The sequence below is a fragment of the Halichoerus grypus genome, chromosome 7 (genome assembly GCF_964656455.1).
Source record: "Halichoerus grypus chromosome 7, mHalGry1.hap1.1, whole genome shotgun sequence".
Classification (NCBI taxonomy): Eukaryota; Metazoa; Chordata; class Mammalia; order Carnivora; family Phocidae; genus Halichoerus; species Halichoerus grypus.
Genome location: NC_135718.1, coordinates 24,789,788 through 24,808,451, shown reverse-complemented (window position 1 = coordinate 24,808,451; position 18,664 = coordinate 24,789,788). Strand labels below are relative to the sequence as shown.

The 18,664-nt window shown below is 36.8% G+C and overlaps 1 protein-coding gene across 1 annotated transcript in view; it reads right to left on the bottom strand.

Annotated features, from left to right (window-relative positions):
• The window catches only part of CFAP43 (cilia and flagella associated protein 43), a 111,343-nt gene that overhangs the window by 33,864 nt on the left and 58,815 nt on the right, over nt 1-18,664 (bottom strand). The window contains exons 17-20 of the mRNA XM_078077143.1: nt 18,251-18,398; nt 17,655-17,756; nt 16,826-16,903; nt 2,641-2,766 (exon numbers count right to left, since the gene is read on the bottom strand). Of these exons, the coding sequence (XP_077933269.1) occupies nt 2,641-2,766; nt 16,826-16,903; nt 17,655-17,756; nt 18,251-18,398 (454 nt within the window). The remainder of the gene's footprint in view (nt 1-2,640; nt 2,767-16,825; nt 16,904-17,654; nt 17,757-18,250; nt 18,399-18,664) is intronic.

Genomic DNA, 18,664 nt, shown 5'->3' with positions numbered 1-18,664 from the left:
TCCCTATTTCTGTGTCCAGGTTGTCATTACTGGGCTTTGGTCTTTTCCCTATGGTTGAAATCCTGACCAGAGCTAACTAATATCCTGGTCCCTTTAGGACTGGGATCCCTGAGAGGTAGGTACCACTAACTCTTCCCAGGGACTAGTAGTCTCTTCCCAAATGTGCCTGGGTTTATGGTGTCATCTGCTAACCCTGTCTGTGCTGGACCATCTGGTTTCACTATCACATCCAATCTGGGGCTAATATTTCTTTAAAGCCCAGAGTTTAAAAAAAAAGTAATAATATTGGGCAAACAAGCATGTGAAGAGACTTTCTCTGTACCAAAGACTGCCTCAGAAGATCAAGAAGGCTTCTGGGGGAATATGCAGGAATTTGATTAAGTGGCAAGGAGCATCTGGAGCGGAGGCATGGGGTGGGGGTAATCAGGGTGGGTTTATCAGTGGTCTGTAGGTTAGTAGGCCAGAGGATGAGGTTTGTGGGGATGAGTGGTCACACATGAGCTTGGAGGGAGAAGCAACACTAGAGTGAGGATGGGGGTAGGCACCCAACCCAAACTCACTGCAGAGTGGTCAAGCTGAGCAGGCTAGGAAAACCTGGTGCCAGAATGGGAGGAGGCATTCCAGGCTTGGATGAAGCCAGGGTCGAAGGGGAAAAGCCTAAAGCCTGGTAGGCAGACTGGGAGTGCTTCCTGGCTTTTATTCAAGTTGTGAGACATTAGCCAAGTGATTCTAGGTCCAAATCCTTAGTTTCCTCAAGTCAGGACAACAACAACCTACCCTTTTGGATGGTTGTGACCATCAAAATAAGTAACATTGAAAAAGCCCCTAAATTGGTGCCTCTTTGTTATAAATAAGAAAATGGGATCATTTCTAATAGCTTTCTGTTGAGTGTAACAAAAGCCAAATTCTTCACCATGATGTATGAGGTCTTCAGAGCTGGCCTCTGTTCCCACCCCATTCCAGGAAGCTCTCTCCTGTCCACTGTGCTACTGCCCTTCTGGCCTTTCTGTTCCTGGAATACTCCATTTCTGCCTCAGGGCCTTCATTCATGGTGCGTCCTTAGTCTGCCATTCTCTTCCCCTAACTCTTTGCATAGCTAACTCCTTCTCTCCTTTTCAATCCCAAATGAAATGTCACCTCTTTCAAGTGGTCTTTGACCACAGAAGTAGATGCCTCACATCCATCACATAATTCAGTTTACATCATACAATATAGAGAGATTTGTTTAGGGTCTGTCTTCTCCACCAGATTAGCTCCATGTGGGCAGGACCTATCTGTCTCAGTCATTGTATTCCCAGCACCGACAATAGTGCCTGGCATGTAATAGGTGTTCAATAAATGTTGCAGAATGAATGAATGGATAGATGAATTTTTCCTCCTTGAGGTGAATTTTACCTCTTTGAGTATTATTAAGGTCCTCTTGGTCCTGATTCTGTTATCCAATATATTTCCTTTCCTTCTCAGCCTCATGTCATTCACTAATTTGACGAATATGCCTCATTTCTATATCTTTACCCCAGTCATTAATTAACATGCTTAACAGGAGAGAGTTCTGGAGCATATGACTGGAAACCTCTCTGCTACAGGCATCAAATTATCAGCCTCGTTTTGATATAGTTGTTGAACCAATTATAATCCACTTAAATGTCCTTGAATCCAACCATATTTCCTTCTCTTGCTTAGAAAAAAACATTTTTATTCTTGCACACTCAAAAAATCAAATGTACTGTGCAGGTTGAGAAAGAGGTAGCTTAAGAACATTCTGTGTAAAACACAATTAGGACTTTGACCTAAAATAAAATCCATACAAGTAAACAATATAATGTGACCACCACAAAGAGATGCAAAGGCTATAGCAATAGAAGTTTAGTATCTAGAGAATTAGAGGTTTCAGTTTGTGTTTTTCTCTAAACTGGACAGATAATAATTGGAATTCTTTTGTGGATGCCATACTCAAATATAATGAAACCAGAGGGAAAATGCATGATGATGATGAAGCTATTGAAACTACATTATATGATGGCCATAGGACCTGGGATCGCTAGCATAGACAAGAGAAGACACAAAGGGAACATGGTAATTGCTAATCTTCTCTATTTTCAGAGTGGCCATTGAGTAGATGATGCTCAAAGGGTAGAATAGTCAGTGAATAAAGGGAGAAAGATTTCAATTGTAATTAAGAAAGGGCTAGTGGCGCCTGGGTGGCTCAGTCAGTTAAGCATCCAACTCTTGATCTCAGCTCAGCTTGATCTCAGGGTCATGAGTTCAAGCCACACGTTGGGCTCCATGCTGGGTGTGGAGCCTACAAGAAAGAAAGAAAAGGAAAGGAAAGAGCTCACTAAACCAGAAGGTCCAAAGTTGGCATAAGGTGGCTGAGAGGATTTCTAAAAATGTTCAAACATATGGTGGAAGATGGTTGGAACAAATGTCATGAAGGAGAGACAAAACATCAGATGTGTGGCTGGCCTAGACACTCTTCTTTCCCCTAACTCCCAAATTTAATAATTCTCGGACTCACTGTATTTATATGCACTAGGTTTTTGTTTTATTTGCATTATCCTAGAAAAGTTCTCCTTCCCATTTTCTTTTTACTTCTTTCATTACATTTCTTTAAGGTGCCTAAATTAGATTTTTCAATACCTTTGCCACTTCTTCCTCATTTTCATCATGAAGTCTTTCCAGTTCTTCAAGATCCAGGCCAAATTCCTTTTGGTCTAATTTTGCAATATTATCTACTGTTTCATTTTCTTCCATCATAGTCAGAACCTGAATTTTCAAATAAGAAAGAATGATGACAAGTAAAGAATTAAACTTTATAGACATGCTTTTCTGAGTCTCTTTAGACAGCAGTCAGTAAAAAAAGAGATGTTTTATTTATCTAAATGTAACTATCAAGTAAGCATTATGGACTTATTGTGGTCACTTAAGTTTTCAGAATTAACCCTTAAAAACTCATTAATCTAAAAACAACAAGAAAAATGTGTAAATTCATCACTTCAGTCAATGAAATTAAGGAATTATTGATATTTAGGTGCGCTGATGGTATTGTGGTTATGTGTTTTAAGAGTTCTTATTTTGGGGTGCCTGGGTGGCTCAGTTAGTTAAGCATCTGACCCTTGATCTCAGCCCAGGTCTTGATCTCATGGTTGTGAGCTCGAACCCCATGTTGGGCTCCATGCTGGGTGTGGAGCCTACTTAAAAAAAAAAAAAAAAAGAGTCATTATCTTTTATAGGTACATACTTAAATAATTAAGGATGAAATGATATAATATCTGGGATTTACTTCAAAATGATCAGGAGAAGGGATAGTGGGTAAGGGTATAGATGAAACAATATTGGCCATTGGATTTATTATTTTATTATTCTCTTTCCTTTTATACATATTTGAATATTTCTAAAATAAAAATTATCTTTAAAAGTTTATAACTTCAGAAAATTCAGGGCCAAAGAATATACATTGTAACATATATGACAAAGTATTAATATCTTCAATATATAAAGAGCTCTTACAAATCAACAAAATATCAGAAAATATAACAGAAATATTGAGGACTTCGATTTCAAAATGGTTGACTGAGAATGGGGTTTACAATCATCCTTTCCTGCCTCAATCCATAAAATTAAGAGGAAAGAAGTGTATAATAAATAGATAAATCTACTACTATAATTAAGAGGGAAAAAAGGATCCTTCAGTACCATGGAACCTGTAACATCTGAAAAATGAAAATCAGATGGATCTGAATGATACATGATAGCCCCAAGTGCCCACAAGACAATACTTAATAAAATGTAGAAGTTACACCAGATATAGGAGCATGGGGTAACCTAGAAGGAACTGGCAGAGTGATTAGTTGGGGGTACTACATTGGAAACAGGCAGTGGACAGAACCTGCCTGTATGTGTATTGCCACTTGATAAAACTCCCCAGGGGGCCCAACAGTAGTAACATGGGTGTTTGCTGCCAAGTGGAGGGAACGGGAATGAATATTTGGGTGGGAGAGATAGGTCAATGACAAGGAGTGTGCCAGTGGCTAGAAGGAATTAGAGGACATATCCCCCTGCCACAAGATAGGTGGCCAAGCCACTTCCCAACACCACCCACCCCTTCTCATTTTACTGAAAACAGACCGGAATACCTGCTGAAGTCAGATCTCCTACACATCTTCCCAAGAAGGTTCAACTGGTGTGGTGGAATTATAATGGGGCATGTCAATTTTAAAGATGAGCATACAATAATAAAAATAATAAGAGACTACCAATATTTGGGGAACAACAAGACCATTGAAGAGAGACAATAAATTCAATAAACAGAAGACTTGTTACACGAAGAGTTAATTAAACAAGAGTGGAATTTTACAGTAACTAGGGATGCAAAATACTGTATCTCATGAAAAGAATCAAGAGATTATAAACTTAAAAGTTTGATCTTTGAAACAAAAAAATATTCAATAGATGGGTTGAATAGCAAGATGGACACAATTGAAGATAATTAGTGATCTGCAAGAATAAGTTAAGAATTCTGCTGGGTATAACAAAATAAATAAATAAATAAATGGATAGATACATAGATAAAGAGAGAGAAAGTGTGAAAGAAAACTGAAGGCACTTGTATGACACATCTAGAAGGACCTATAACTAATACACTTCAGAAAGAGAGAATAAAGAGAATGGGGGCCACAGTGTTGAAAGAAATAATAAGAGAGAATTTTCAAAGACATAATACAGCATGAATACTCAAGACTGAAAGGGCACAACCAGTGTGGATCAGGCCCAGGTCTAGACATAGAAATGTTGTGAAACTTAAGAACCAAATCCGAAACACTTCTGAAGGGGAAAAGAATATTGCCAAGTAGAAGAATCTGTCTAATAGAAGACCCACCTTAGCAACACTGGATGCAAGAATAGACTGGATCAATAGCTTTGGATCAAATATTTCAGGGGAAGAGAAACCTTAAATCTGTAATTCTATAGTCATTAAACCATCACACAAGTGCAAGGTTGATATAATTTATAGACAGTCAGGGGCTCAGAAAGTTCACCAATACCCACATCTCTGAAAGGATTATTAAGGATGTACTACTGCCAGAGGAAGTTGGGTAGAAAGACTTAAGTCTAAATAAGATTTACATGTTTTTAAGAGTCTTAAAAACTAGCAATTTAGAGCTATAATTCCAAATGATATCATTGAGAGAAGGTGAGGGAAACAGAGGAAGCTGAAAAAGTAAAAAGTAATAATAACACACTGAAGATCTTATCTGGAGGGTGAATACAGTATGATACACACTAAATAACAGCTTCTCCAACTTTAATGTGCCAACGAATCACCTGGGGGGTGTTGTTAAAGAACAGATTCTGATTCAGGACATTCAGGATGGGATTAAGATTCCAGGTGATATCAGTGCTGCTGTGCTCTTCCATTGACTAGGAAGGTACCAGATGATGTAGAAGAATGGAAAGTGAAGCATGTGAGTTAGAATTTTTAATATAGAAATAGAATTATGATTCCCAAAATAGTAAAGAAAAAAATAGAACAATAATAAAAAAATGTATGAGCAATCCAGGAAGATAGGAAAGAGGGAAAAAGAAATAAGTTGAAAATATGTTAAATAGAAAACCAAAAATAAAATGGCAGGAATAATTTTAAACATATCAATAATCATAATAAATGTGTCTAAACTCACCTATTAAAAAGTTCAGACAGGATTTACAAAAAATAATCCAGCTATATATTGATTAGCAGACAAAAGAAAGTTAGAAATAAAGAAATGGAGAAAGGTATATAAGTAAGTGAAATATATAGCAAAAAAATTAATATAGCAAAAAGAAATATAGCAAAAATTAATATAAAAACCAAAATGTAGATTAAGAACATTAAAAGAGAAAAAGATAGATATCTCATAAGGATAAAAGGAATAATTTATTGAGGAGATCTCTTGTGCACATTTTGGCATCTGACATAAATATTGATAGAAATACAAGGAGAAATTGACAAATTGCTAATCATATCCTAGAAAATAACAGTTCAAATAGCAAAAACATAAATATGGATATAAAAACTTGACACAATTAGATTGATCTAATAGGAAATTAAAGAACACTATACCTCCCCTGCCCTAAAAAAAAACCAGAGAATAAAATATTCTTTACAAACACACATGGAACAGTTACAAAAAGCGACTGGATACAAGGCTACAAAGATAATCTCAACAAGCTTTATTTACTGACCACAGTGAAATAAATTTCAAAGTTAGCAAAAGAAAGATATACAAAACAATCTATAATAACATACAAAGCAATATGAAAAATGAAAACAGACAGATGCATACATTCTTCTAAGAAACCCTTTGGTTGATGTGTTCAAAATGGAATTACAAATGTTTACAACTAAGGAAAGATGAGAAAGTTACTTATCAAAATCAATGCAATATAGTCAAAGTGGTACTCAGAGGTATATTTAGAGGCTTTCACACATTGGAAAACAAAAGGAAATAAACCAAGTTTTCAACTCAAAAAAGTAACAAAATGAGGACAAATAAACCTGATGGAAGTAGGGAAGAACAAATAAAATTCTCAATTGATAAAACCCTAAAATAGTCAAATATATAGGTATAAAATCACATATAACGTTCTCTTATCATAATAAAGTCAATAAAAACTGTGCCATATTAATAAAATAGAAATGCTATTATAAAGTGTGATCAAGAAAAAAGATAAAAGGCATAAATATACAATTAGGAATAGAGAGCTATAACTGAAAAATCAGGAAAGACGTGAAATTAGAATATTATATACATTTATATATTTTAAAATCTAGATGAGACAGACAATTTTCTAAGAAAATATAATTTATCAAATCTATACTTGAAAAGAAATAGAAAACCTGACAAGACTAATGACTGTAGAAAAACTTGAAACAAAGAAAAGAATCAACTCCTCTAACATAAATCAGGCACAGATGGTTTTATATGTGTGTGTGGGTTTTTTGTTTGTTTTTTAACCAAATATTAAAAAAAAAAAAAGAGAGACTTTGTACTTTATACAAACTGTTCCAAAGCACAGGGAAAAAAAATAGAAAACTACTCAAATCACTTGTTAAGACTAGTATAACCTTGATATCATAATTAGACAAAGAAAGTACAAGAAAACAATATTACTTATGGATAGCGATACAAAGTTTCTAAATAAAATACTAGCAAATAGAATCTGGTGTAAAATGACCAATGTCTATTGGAGGAATACAGGGTATTTGATAAACTTCACAATAAAATTCACAATAAAAACTCTTAGGTAACAAGAGATAGAAAGGAATTTTACTAATGAAAGGATATCTAACAGATACTGAGGCAAGTATCACACTTAAAAGTTAGAAACTTTCCCATTAAGGTCAGGAAGAAGACAATCATGTCCACTCTCATGACCACTATTATATTAGAAGCCCTTGGTATAAGACAAGAAAGAAATGAAGTATAAAAATTGATAAGAGACATGATTTTCAGAAGATATGATAGTTTACCTAGACAATCCCAGAGAAACAATTGACAAAAGATCAGAACTAAAAAGAGAATTCAGCAAGGTGATCATATATAAAAGATAAAATCAGTAACATTCATATATACTAGTAGTAACCAATTAGAAAATGTAATAGAGGGGTGCCTGGGTGGCTCAGTCGGTTAAGTGTCTGCCTTCAGCTCAGGTCATGATCCCAGGGTCCTGGAATTGAGCCCCACATCAGGCTCCCTGCTCAGCGGGGAGTCTGCTTCTCCCTCTGCCTGCCGCTCCCCCTGCTTGTTCTCTCTCTTTCTCTTTCTCTGTCAAGTAAGTAAATAAAATCTTTAAAAAAAAAAAAAGAACATAAAAAGAAAATGTAATCAAAAAATATCCCATTCACAAAAGCAAAAAAAGAAAAAAACTATAAAATATCTAAAATAAGCCTAATAACAAAATTATGCCAAGTCACTTCTAGACTGTAAAACATCACTGAAGAATTTTTAATTGAATAGACATACATTTATTTACATATAAATATTACATGTATATAACACATATTATATATAAGATTTATATTATAGGGGGAGTGGTAAGATGATGAAGTAGTAGGGTGACCTTAAGCATGCTTCCTCACTGGAACACAGATAGATAAAGATTGGATCATTCTGAACACCCATGAAATCGATCAGAAGTCTTGGAGAAGGAAGCTGCACATCTACAAACCAGAAAAATGAACTGTGGAAGATGGAGGAATTCACCCCAAAAGAAAGAATAGGAAGAAATGATGGCCAGAGATTTAATCAATGCAGATATAATTAAAATGTCTGAACTAGAATTTAAAACAATTGTAAGCATACTGGGCTTGAAAAAAGCATAGAAGACACTAGAGAATCCCTTACTGCAGAGATAAAAGAACTAAAATCTAGTCAGGCTGAAATTAAAAATGCTATAACTGAATGCAGTCCCAAGTGGAAGCCAGAAAAATGAGGATGAACGAATTAGAAGAGCAAATCAGTCGTACGGAAGATAAAATTATGGTTAATAATGAAGCTGAAAAGAAAAGGGAAAGAAAACTATTAGATCACGAAGGTAGACTTAGGGAACTCAGCAACTCCATAAAGTGAAATAATATCCATATTACAGGAGTCTGAGAAGATGAGGAGCAGGGAAAAGGGGCAGAAGGGTTTTTTTTGTTCTTTTTAAAATTTTATTTTATTATGTTATGTTAATCACCATACATTACATCATTAGTTTTTGATGTAGTGTTCCATGATTCATTGTTTGCGTATAACACCCAGTGCTCCATTCAATACGTGCCCTCCTTAATACCCATCACCAGGCTAAACCATCCCCCCACCCCCTCCCCTCTAGAACTCTCAGTTTGTTTCTCAGAGTCCATAGTCTCTCATGGTTCATCTTCCCCTCCGATTTCCGCCCCCCTTCATTTTTCCCTTCTTACATTTTTTTTTTTTAACATATAATGGATTATTTGTTTCAGAGGTACAGGTCTGTGATTCATCAGTCTTACACAATTCACAGCATTCACCATAGCACATACCCTCCCCAATGTCTATCACACAGCTGCCCCATCCCTCCCACCCCCCACCACTCTAGCAACCCTCAGTTTGTTTCCTGAGATTAAGAATTCCTCACATCAGTGAGATCATATGATACTTGTCTTTCTCTGATTGACTTATTTTGCTTAGCATAATACCCTCTAGTTCTATCCACGTCATTGTAAATGGCAAGATTTCATTTTTTTGATGGCTGCATAATATTCCATTGTGTGTCTGTATGTATATGTGTGTGTGTGTATATGTATATATCTATATCTATATATCTATATATCTATATCTATGTATCTATCTATCATCTATCTATATCTCACATCTTCTTTATCCATTCATCTGTTGATGGACATCTTGGCTCTTTCCATAGTTTGGCTATTGTGGACATAGGGACAGAAGGTTTATTTGAAAAAATTATAGCTGAGAACTTCCCTAATCTGGAGAAGGAAACAGGCATTCAAGTCCTAGAAGCACAGAGAACTCCCCTCAAAATCAACCCAAATTAAAAAAAAAAAATAGGTCAATACCTCAACATATTATAGTGAAGTTTGCAATTTACAAAGATAAAGAGAAAATCCTGAAAACAGCTCTGGACAAGAGGTCCTTAACCTATAACGGTAGACACATATGGCTGGCAGAAGACCAGTCCACAGAGACCTGGCAGGCCAGAAAGGGCTGGTATGATATATTCAACTTGCTAAATGGGGAAAATATGCAGCCAAGAATACTTTATCCAGCAAGGGTGTCATTTAGAATAGGAGAGATAAAGAGTTTACAAGACAAACAAAAACTAAAGGAATCTGTGAACACTAAACCAGTCCTGCAAGAAATATTAAAGGGGACCGCTTGAGCAGAGAGAGAGCCCAAAAGTAACAAAGACCAGAAAGGAACAGAGACAATTTACAGGAGTAGCAGCTTTACAGGTAATACAATGGCACTAAAATCATATCTTTCAATAATTACTCTGAATGTAAATGAACTAAATGTTCCAATCAAAAGGCATAGGGTATTAGAATGGATAAAAAAAAAAAAGACCCATCAATATGTGCTTATAAGGGACTCATTTTAGACCCAAAGACACCTCCAGATTGAAAGTGAGGGGGTAGAGAGCCATTTATCATGCTAATGGACATCAAAAGAAAGCTGGAGTAGCCATTCTTATCTCAGACAAACTAGATTTTAAACCAAAGACTGTGATAAGAGTTGAAGAAGGACACTATAACCTAATAAATAAAGGGGTCTATCCAAGAAGAATATCTAACAATTGCAAATATTTATTCCCCTAACTTGGGAGCAGCCAAATATAAAACCAATTAATAACGAAATTAAAGAAACTCATTGATAATAATACATTAATAGTAAAGGACTTTCACCCCACTCACAGCAATGGACAGATCATTTAAGCAGAAGGTCAACAAGGAAACCAGGGCTCTGAATGACACACTGGACCAGACAGACTTAACAGGTATCTTCAGAGCATTTCATCCTAAAGCAGCAGAATACACATTCTTCTTGACTGCACATGGAACATTCTCCAGAATAGATCACATCAGGTCACAAATCAGGTTTTATTTTCTTTTTTTTAAAGATTTTATTTATTTATTTGACAGAGAGAGACACAGTGAGAGAGGGAACACAAGTAGGGGGAGTGGGAGAGGGAAAAGCCACTTCCCGTGGAGCAAGGAGCCCGATGCGGGGCTCGATCCCAGGACCCCGGGATCATGACCTGAGCCGAAGGCAGATGCTTAACAACTGAGCCACCCAGGCACCCCACAAATCAGGTTTTAACTGGTACAAAAAGACTGAGATCATACCATGCATATTTTCAGACCATAATGCTATGAAACTTGAAGTCAACCGCAAGAAGAAATTTGAAAGGACCACAAATACATGGAGGTTACAGAAAATCCTACTAAAGAATGACTGGGCCAACCAGGAAATTAAAGAAGAATTCAAAAAATACATGGAAGCAAATGAAAATGAAAACATGACAGTTCAAAACCTTTCGGATGCAGCAAAGGCAGACCTAAGAGGGAAGTATATAGCAATACAAGCCTTTCTCAAGAAGCAGGAAAAGTTTCAAATACACAACCTAACCTTATACCAAAAGGAGCTGGAAAAAGAACAGCAAATAAAGTCTAAATCCAGCAGGAGAAGAGAAATAATAAAGATTAGAGCAGAAATCAATGATGTAGAAATCCAAAAAACCGTAGAACAGATCAATGAAACTAGGAGCTGGTTCTTGGAAAGAATTAATAAGATTGATAAACCCCAAGCCAGACTTATCAAAAAGAAAGGAGAAAGGACCCAAATAAATAAAATAATGAATGAAAGAGGAGAAATCACAACCAACACGGAAGATATGTAAATAATTATAAGAGAATATTATGAGCAATTATATGCCAACAAATTAGGCAATCTGGAAGAAATAGATACATTCCTAAAAACATATAAACTACCAAAACTGAAACAGGAAGAAAGAGAAAACTTGAACAGACCCATAACCAGCAAGGAAATTGAAGCAGTAATTAAAAATCTCCCAATAAACAAGAGTCCAGGGCCAGATGGCTTCCCATGCTCATGGATTGGAAGAATAAATCTTGTTAAAATGTCTATGCTTCCCAAAGCAATCTACACATTCAACTCAATCCCTATCAAAATACCACCAGTATTTTTCATAGAGCTGGAACAAACAATCCTAAAATTTGTATGGAACCAGAAAAGACCCTGAATAGCCAAAGTAATGTTGAAAAAGAAAACCAAAGCTGGAGGCATCCCACTTCCAGACTTCAAGCTGTATGACAAAGCTGTCATTATCAAGACAGTATGGTACTGGCACAAAAACAGACACATAGATCAATGGAACAGAATAGAAAACCCATAAATGGACCCTCAGCTCTATGGTCAACTAATCTTGGACAAGGCAGGAAAGACTCCAGTAGAAAAAAGACAGTCTCTTCAACAAATGGTGTTGGGAAAATTGGACAGCCACATGCAGAAGAATGAAACTGGACCACTTTATTACACCATATATAAAAATAAACTCAAAATGGATGAAAGACCTAAATATGAGATAGGAATCCACCAAAATCCCAGAGGAGAACATAGGCAGCAAGCTCTTTGACCTTGGCCGCAGCAACTTTTTCCTAGACCTGTCTCCAAAGGCAAGGGAAACAAAAGCAAAAATGAACTATTGGGACTTCATCAATATAAAAAGCTTCTGCACAGCAAAGGAAACAACAAAACTAAAAGGCAACCTAAGGAATGGGAGAAGATATTTGCAAATGTCTTATCAGATAAAGGACTAGTATCCAGAATCTATAAAGAACTTATCAAACTCAACACCCAAAGAACAAATAATCCAATCAAGAAATGGGCAGAAGACGTGAACAGACATTTCTTCAAAGAAAACATACAAATGGCCAATAAACACATGAAAAAAAATGCTCAACATCATTCAGCATCAGGGAGATACAAATCAAAACCTCAATGAGATACCACCTCATACCAGTCAGAATGGCTAAAATTAACAACTCAGGAAACAACAGGTGTTGGTGAGGATGTGGTGAAAGGGGAACCCTCTTACATTGTTGGTGAGAATACAATCTGGTGCAGACACTCTGGAAAATAGTATGGAGCTTCCTTAGGAAGTTAAAAATAGAACTACCCTACAACCCAGCAATTGCACTTCTACATATTTATCCAAAGGATACAAAAATTGTGATTTGAAGGGGCACATGCACCCCAATGTTTATCGCAGAATGTCCACAATAGCCAAACTATGGAAAGAGCCCAGATGTCTATCAACAGATGAATGGATAAAGAAGATGTGGTACATATATATACAATGGAATACTATTCAGCCATCTAAAGAATGAAATCTTGCCATTTGCAATGACATGGATGGAACTAGAGGGTATTATGCTAAGCGAAATTAGTCAGTCAGAGAAAGACAATCATCATATGATTTCACTCATCTGTGGGAATTAAGAAACAAAACAGTTGAACATAGGGGAAGGGAAAGAAAAATAAAATAAGATAAAAACAGAGAGGGAGGCAAACTCTTAACTCTTAACTATAGGAAACTATAGGAAACTGACTGAGGGTTGCTGGAGGGGAGGTGGGTAGGGGGATGGGGTAATTGGGTGATGGGTATTAAGGAGGGCACTTGATGTAATGAGCACTGGGTGTTAGATGCAACTGATGAATCACTAAATTCTACCCTGAAACTAATAATATACTATGTGTTAACTAAATTGAATTTAAATAAAAAATTTTAAAAAGATTTATATAATACATTTTAATATATATTATATATATATAAACTTTCAGAGATAGCAAATAAATTCTTACTCAAATCAAAGATAAGCAATGTATTCTCAAAGTCAAATCAGAGTTTACATTAAGCTTGACAAGCCAATCTTAAAATTCAAATAGAAAAATAAATGTGAATAAAAGGGCCAACATTTTTCTTTTTTTGAAAAAGAAGAGTAAAGGGAGAATTACCTTCAAGGTATAAAATTATTTTATAAAGGGGGTGCCTGGGTGGCTCAGTCATTAAGCGTCTGCCTTCGGTTCAGGTCTATCCAAGGGTCCTGGGATGGAGCCCCACATCGGGCTCCCTGCTCGGTGGGAAGCCTGCTTCTCCCTCTCCCACTCCCCCTGCTTGTGTTCCCTCTCTCGCTGTGTCTCTCTCTGTCAAATAAATAAATAAAATCTTTAAAAAAATTTTATAAAGAGATAACTATCAAAATAGTTTGGAATTAGCCTAGGAAATGATCAATACTCAATTTCAGAATAGAGAGTCCAGAAACAATACTGCATACATGGGAATCCAGGGATTGACAGAGGAAGCACTGCAAATCACTGGAGAAAGGGTGGTATATTCAATAAAAAGCACTGGTGAAATGGGCTATTCATTTGAAAAAATAATTTAGATCCATACCTCATACCATTCATGAAAATAAATTACAGGTGAAATAAAGGAGTATTAGAAAAAAAAAGTATGTGAGACTTTGGAAGACCTTTTAAAATCAGATATACAGGACAAAAGTTCTAAATAAAATATCAATACATTCCGATCATAACATAAATTCTGCATTTTAAAAGGCATATTATAAAAGTTAAGACACAAGACAAAAATATTTGTCGTATATTAGGCTGGACCATGTAAAACTGTGATTTCATGTGATTCAGCCTAATAATAAAGCCAGCTCTAGATTTTACCCTTGCACACCTCTGTGCTCTTTCCCCCTCCCAGCTGACTGTGGCGAGCTCAAGCAAGGCAATGTCAGAAGCCAGGTGCTAAAGACAGCAGAATCTCTGCCTCCTGCATCTCTGAATAACTGCATGGAACAGAGCAGCTAATGACCTGAAATAAACTCCCAATCCCTATGCCACTATATTTTTGGAGTTTAGTTATTATCACAGCTTAGCTAGCCCTAATTATCACAAATATAAATTAAAAATAAAAACAAAGAACTCTACAATCAAAAGGAAAAAGACCAACAACCTGATAGAAAAATAGGCAAAGGATATGAACAATGAATTCACAGAAGAGGAAGGTCTTTTAGAGTTATGAAAAGATATTCAACCTAATTAGCAATAAGGAAAGTCAAACAAAGGGGAGGAAATTCCCAAAGAAAAATGTGAGGACATTTCCCAGAACTGAAAGACAAAGGTTTTTTATTGAAAGTGCACACCAATGTCTAGCACATGAGAAAGACAAAAACTAGCAAACGAACTAGGGTCCTGGTACAAAATAGATGACACACTCAAATGGGATAACTGGGGAGAGGGACTTTTACAAAAGGATTGTCAGGGTAAAGCAAACCAGCAAGGCATGATAAAGCATCTCAGAGTAGCAACCACAGAAAGCTATCACCACTCCTACGTGTGAAGGGCAAGGGTGGGGATTGGTTACTGGAACCTGGAGAGATCAGTAGCTGTAGGAAAGGGCTGGCTGTGACTGCAAAATCATAATACCACAAAGAGGCCACTGGAGGAGTAAAGACACTTCCCATCTCCTGCTGACGCCACTCATTGACTATGCCCAACCAGAAGCCAGTGGCAAGATAGCACATTGATAATATCCACAAAGGCCCGCCTCTTGGGGCTGAGAACAGAGAGGAGAAGGGTGCGGAATATATCCGCACCAGCAAACCAAGAATATCCATCAAATCTATCAAGGTGCATAACTGTGAAATTTCCTAACAGCTGGGATAAATGATCCTATAAGTTCTCAGAGACAAAATCTGGTTACCTAGAAAGAATTGGGAATCAGAAAGGAATTGGATTCTCTAAAGCAAACACTGAGAGCTAGAAGATGATGGAGCAAGCCTTCAAAATTCTGAGGGGAAATCAAGGAACACCGAGGCAAGCTATCAAATGAGTGTAATGGTAGGATAAAGACATTTTAAGAAAAACCAAGTTTCAAAAATATCCCTCCCGCATGCCCTTTCCCAAGAACAGAGCCAGAGCATTGTACAACTCTAAGAGGGCAGGCACCATCCACACTGCATTACATTTAAATGGCATGCCAGAAGCACGTCTATCTGATAAATGATGTCCTCAAGCATGCAACACCACAGCGGTCCTGCTTAGGAAGCTACTGGAAGATGTACATCAAGAAAACAAAGAAAAATGCATGGGGCCCTGGAAAGAGGGACTCCAACTCAGATGGCAGGTGATGACAGACCATGTACCTGGTCTAGGAAGCAGGGTGCTTAGACTAGAGCTGGAAGATGAAAAAGGAGGTCATGAAAACAAACAAACCAACAAACCACTGACAGCTTGACTACCTCAGGTATTTGACTGTATTGAGAAGAGTTTTTAGCATTTTGAGAGAGTCTGAGTCGGTAACAGGTACATAGAAAGGCTTAATCTAAAACATAGGCAATTATTAACTCCAGGAAAAATATGATTATAAAAATGGAAATTAATCATAATATACCATGTGACCTGGCTTTGAAGAATATTTACGTAACTATAATAGTGTGCACACTGAATAGGGATTTATGTGTATGTTGTAGTGATGGGCTGTAAAAGAGCCTAAATACTCATCTTCCAAACCAGGAAGCCCACAGTTGGTGTCAAAATAGAAATGTCAAGAAAAAACAGTATTAAAAAGACCATTTGGAGGGGCGCCTGGGTGGCTCAGTTGGTTTAGTGACTGCCTTCAGCTCAGGTCATGATCCTGGAGTCCTGGGATCGAGTCCTGCATCAGGCTCCCTGCTCAGCGGGGAGTCTGCTTCTCCCTCTCACCCTCCCCCCTCTTATGCTCTCTCTCTCTCTCTCTCATTCTCTCTCTCAAATAAATAAATAAAATCTTTAAAAAAAAAAAAAAAGACCATTTGGAAAGACAGAGGTAAAATATCCAAACAAAAAAGCTGAAAGAATTGAAAACATTTACCTCGGGAGTACAGGAATCACAGTGAAGAAAAGTAGGGCAGGTGTTGCTTTAAAAACATTATTTTTAATTATATAACTCATTATTTAAATTGTAAAACTGTAAACATATAACTTTGATAAAAATAAATACTAAAAAAAAGGTAAGACCCAGTGTTTCAGGAAGACTGAGAAGAAAACCAGTGTTTATATATAGTGTGATATGGTAAAAATTCCACCATGTTACAGCACCTCAGAAAACCGACCTTACTGGCAGAGGGAAAAATGGGTACAGCTCCTCATGCTGTATTGGATAAAATAAAGTTCAAAAAGGAATTTTAGACTGAGGCCAGTGTATTCATTTATGAAATCACAACACTTACGGTTTTAGCAAGTGCTTTGATTCCTGTTTTTATCTCTTTCCTTTTCTTGGAAAACAGTTTAACCTCATTTTTGATGGCCTGAAATGGAACAAGTATATCACTTAAACAGGCAAGAGAAATGATAGTTATATGATAGATAGGTAGATCCATGCATACAGGGGTACAGAGATACATAGGTAGCACTTCTCTGGAAACAATTTTTGTAAAGACTAATAATACAAAGTGTACATGAAATACCACCACTGCAGTGCCTTGCTTAAGTCCCCTGCTGCTATGTAAGTGACCCTCGAAGCAACTTGCAACTGATGTCATTTAGAAGGCCAACGGAAAGAAGATAAATAGTAAAAAAATTAAATAGAGAATAGCTGGCAAAGGAACTAGTCTGCTATTTTACTGGGAACTTGAGTGAGACTAACAAGCTAAATCCAGACACAAGCTGCTAGCTGTCACCTTCCTGCACATCTGAAGCCATCATGTCCTTTTCTCCTGTTCCTGGCTCACCCGTTTTCTTTAAATCAACTTTGCAGCATCCTCCAACATTCACCCCAACATGAAGTATCTGATTATTCTTCACTTTGGCTTCCCCTAGACATGTTTGTTCTGTTTCATATTAGCTTAAGTACTGTTCCTAAAGCTAATACCTTCATCTAAAAGGTTGGGCTAGATTAGGGTGTTTGCTTTCAGGGAAGTTACACTTGTATGATGTAATCCTCTGCCAAGTAGTATCTCATTCTACTTTCTAACTTTCCAATGGGTTTTCATAGGAAACTAATCTATTTGGCACACTTACAGAGCGTTATTTCAAACCTCTTCCATGTTTTATAAATACCTCTTGGTTTTTTTGTTGTATCCAGGGAATTTCCTTTAAATTGTCAACTTGGACTAATTCCTCTTGTGATGAATCAATGCTTGGCTTCATATTCTCATTTATCTTAGAAGAAGACAAATAGTTCTTAAAATTAAAATTCTTTTCCTCCCACTCAACTTCATATAATTGCTTTGGATCTCTTTGCACTTGTTGCATTTTTAAAATAATACCAAAAATTTTGCCTGCCCAAGATGTAATATTTTATTAATTTAATTCCTACCAGTCTGTCCTTATATCAGCCACACTTTTCACTGGGAAAGCAAAAATGATCAGACAGGTCACACATTCACCAAATCACTCTTTGCCTCCTTCCTGTCATTGTGGACCACATGCTCCTGCCTATCAAGCCCAGCCCAAAGTAAATTTGTACTTAGAATCTCAATCTTTTCCTCCTTTTGGGGTCTTTACACTTAAAAAAAATCCCATTGCCTTTCTACACCATCCATTCCTCCTTCCTACTGAAAATGGATATCTGATTTAGAAAAGAAGAGAGAGTGGGTGGGGGAAGAGGGGAAGGAAGGAAGGAAGGAAGGACAAACGATATATTGGAACTCAACTGTGTGTTCAGATTTTGATTCCAAATTCAAGGACTCTCCTTGTTGTATACTTAAATAATCATTCTCCTCATCCATGGTGTTGCTCAGAGAAATTAAAAGTTTCTGGCAATAATGGATAATTTCACTGGCTAGGTTTCCTCCAAGCCGCCTATATTAATAAAAAGGAAAAGAAACGGACTACAAAATCACAATTTAAAAATGTCACATTTTAACAGCATTATTTCCAGATACCTAACCATTTCTACACAAAGAAATATGGGGTTAATTCTCCACAGTGCCCTGTAGTTATTAGTACTCTACTTCTTAGAGTGAGCCCTTTCATAGGCTCCTGGACATGACAGTCCTCTTGACCTCTCCGAGGTGACCTCTTCTCACACTGTCCCTGGACCCTTACCCGACACGTCCTCTGACCAA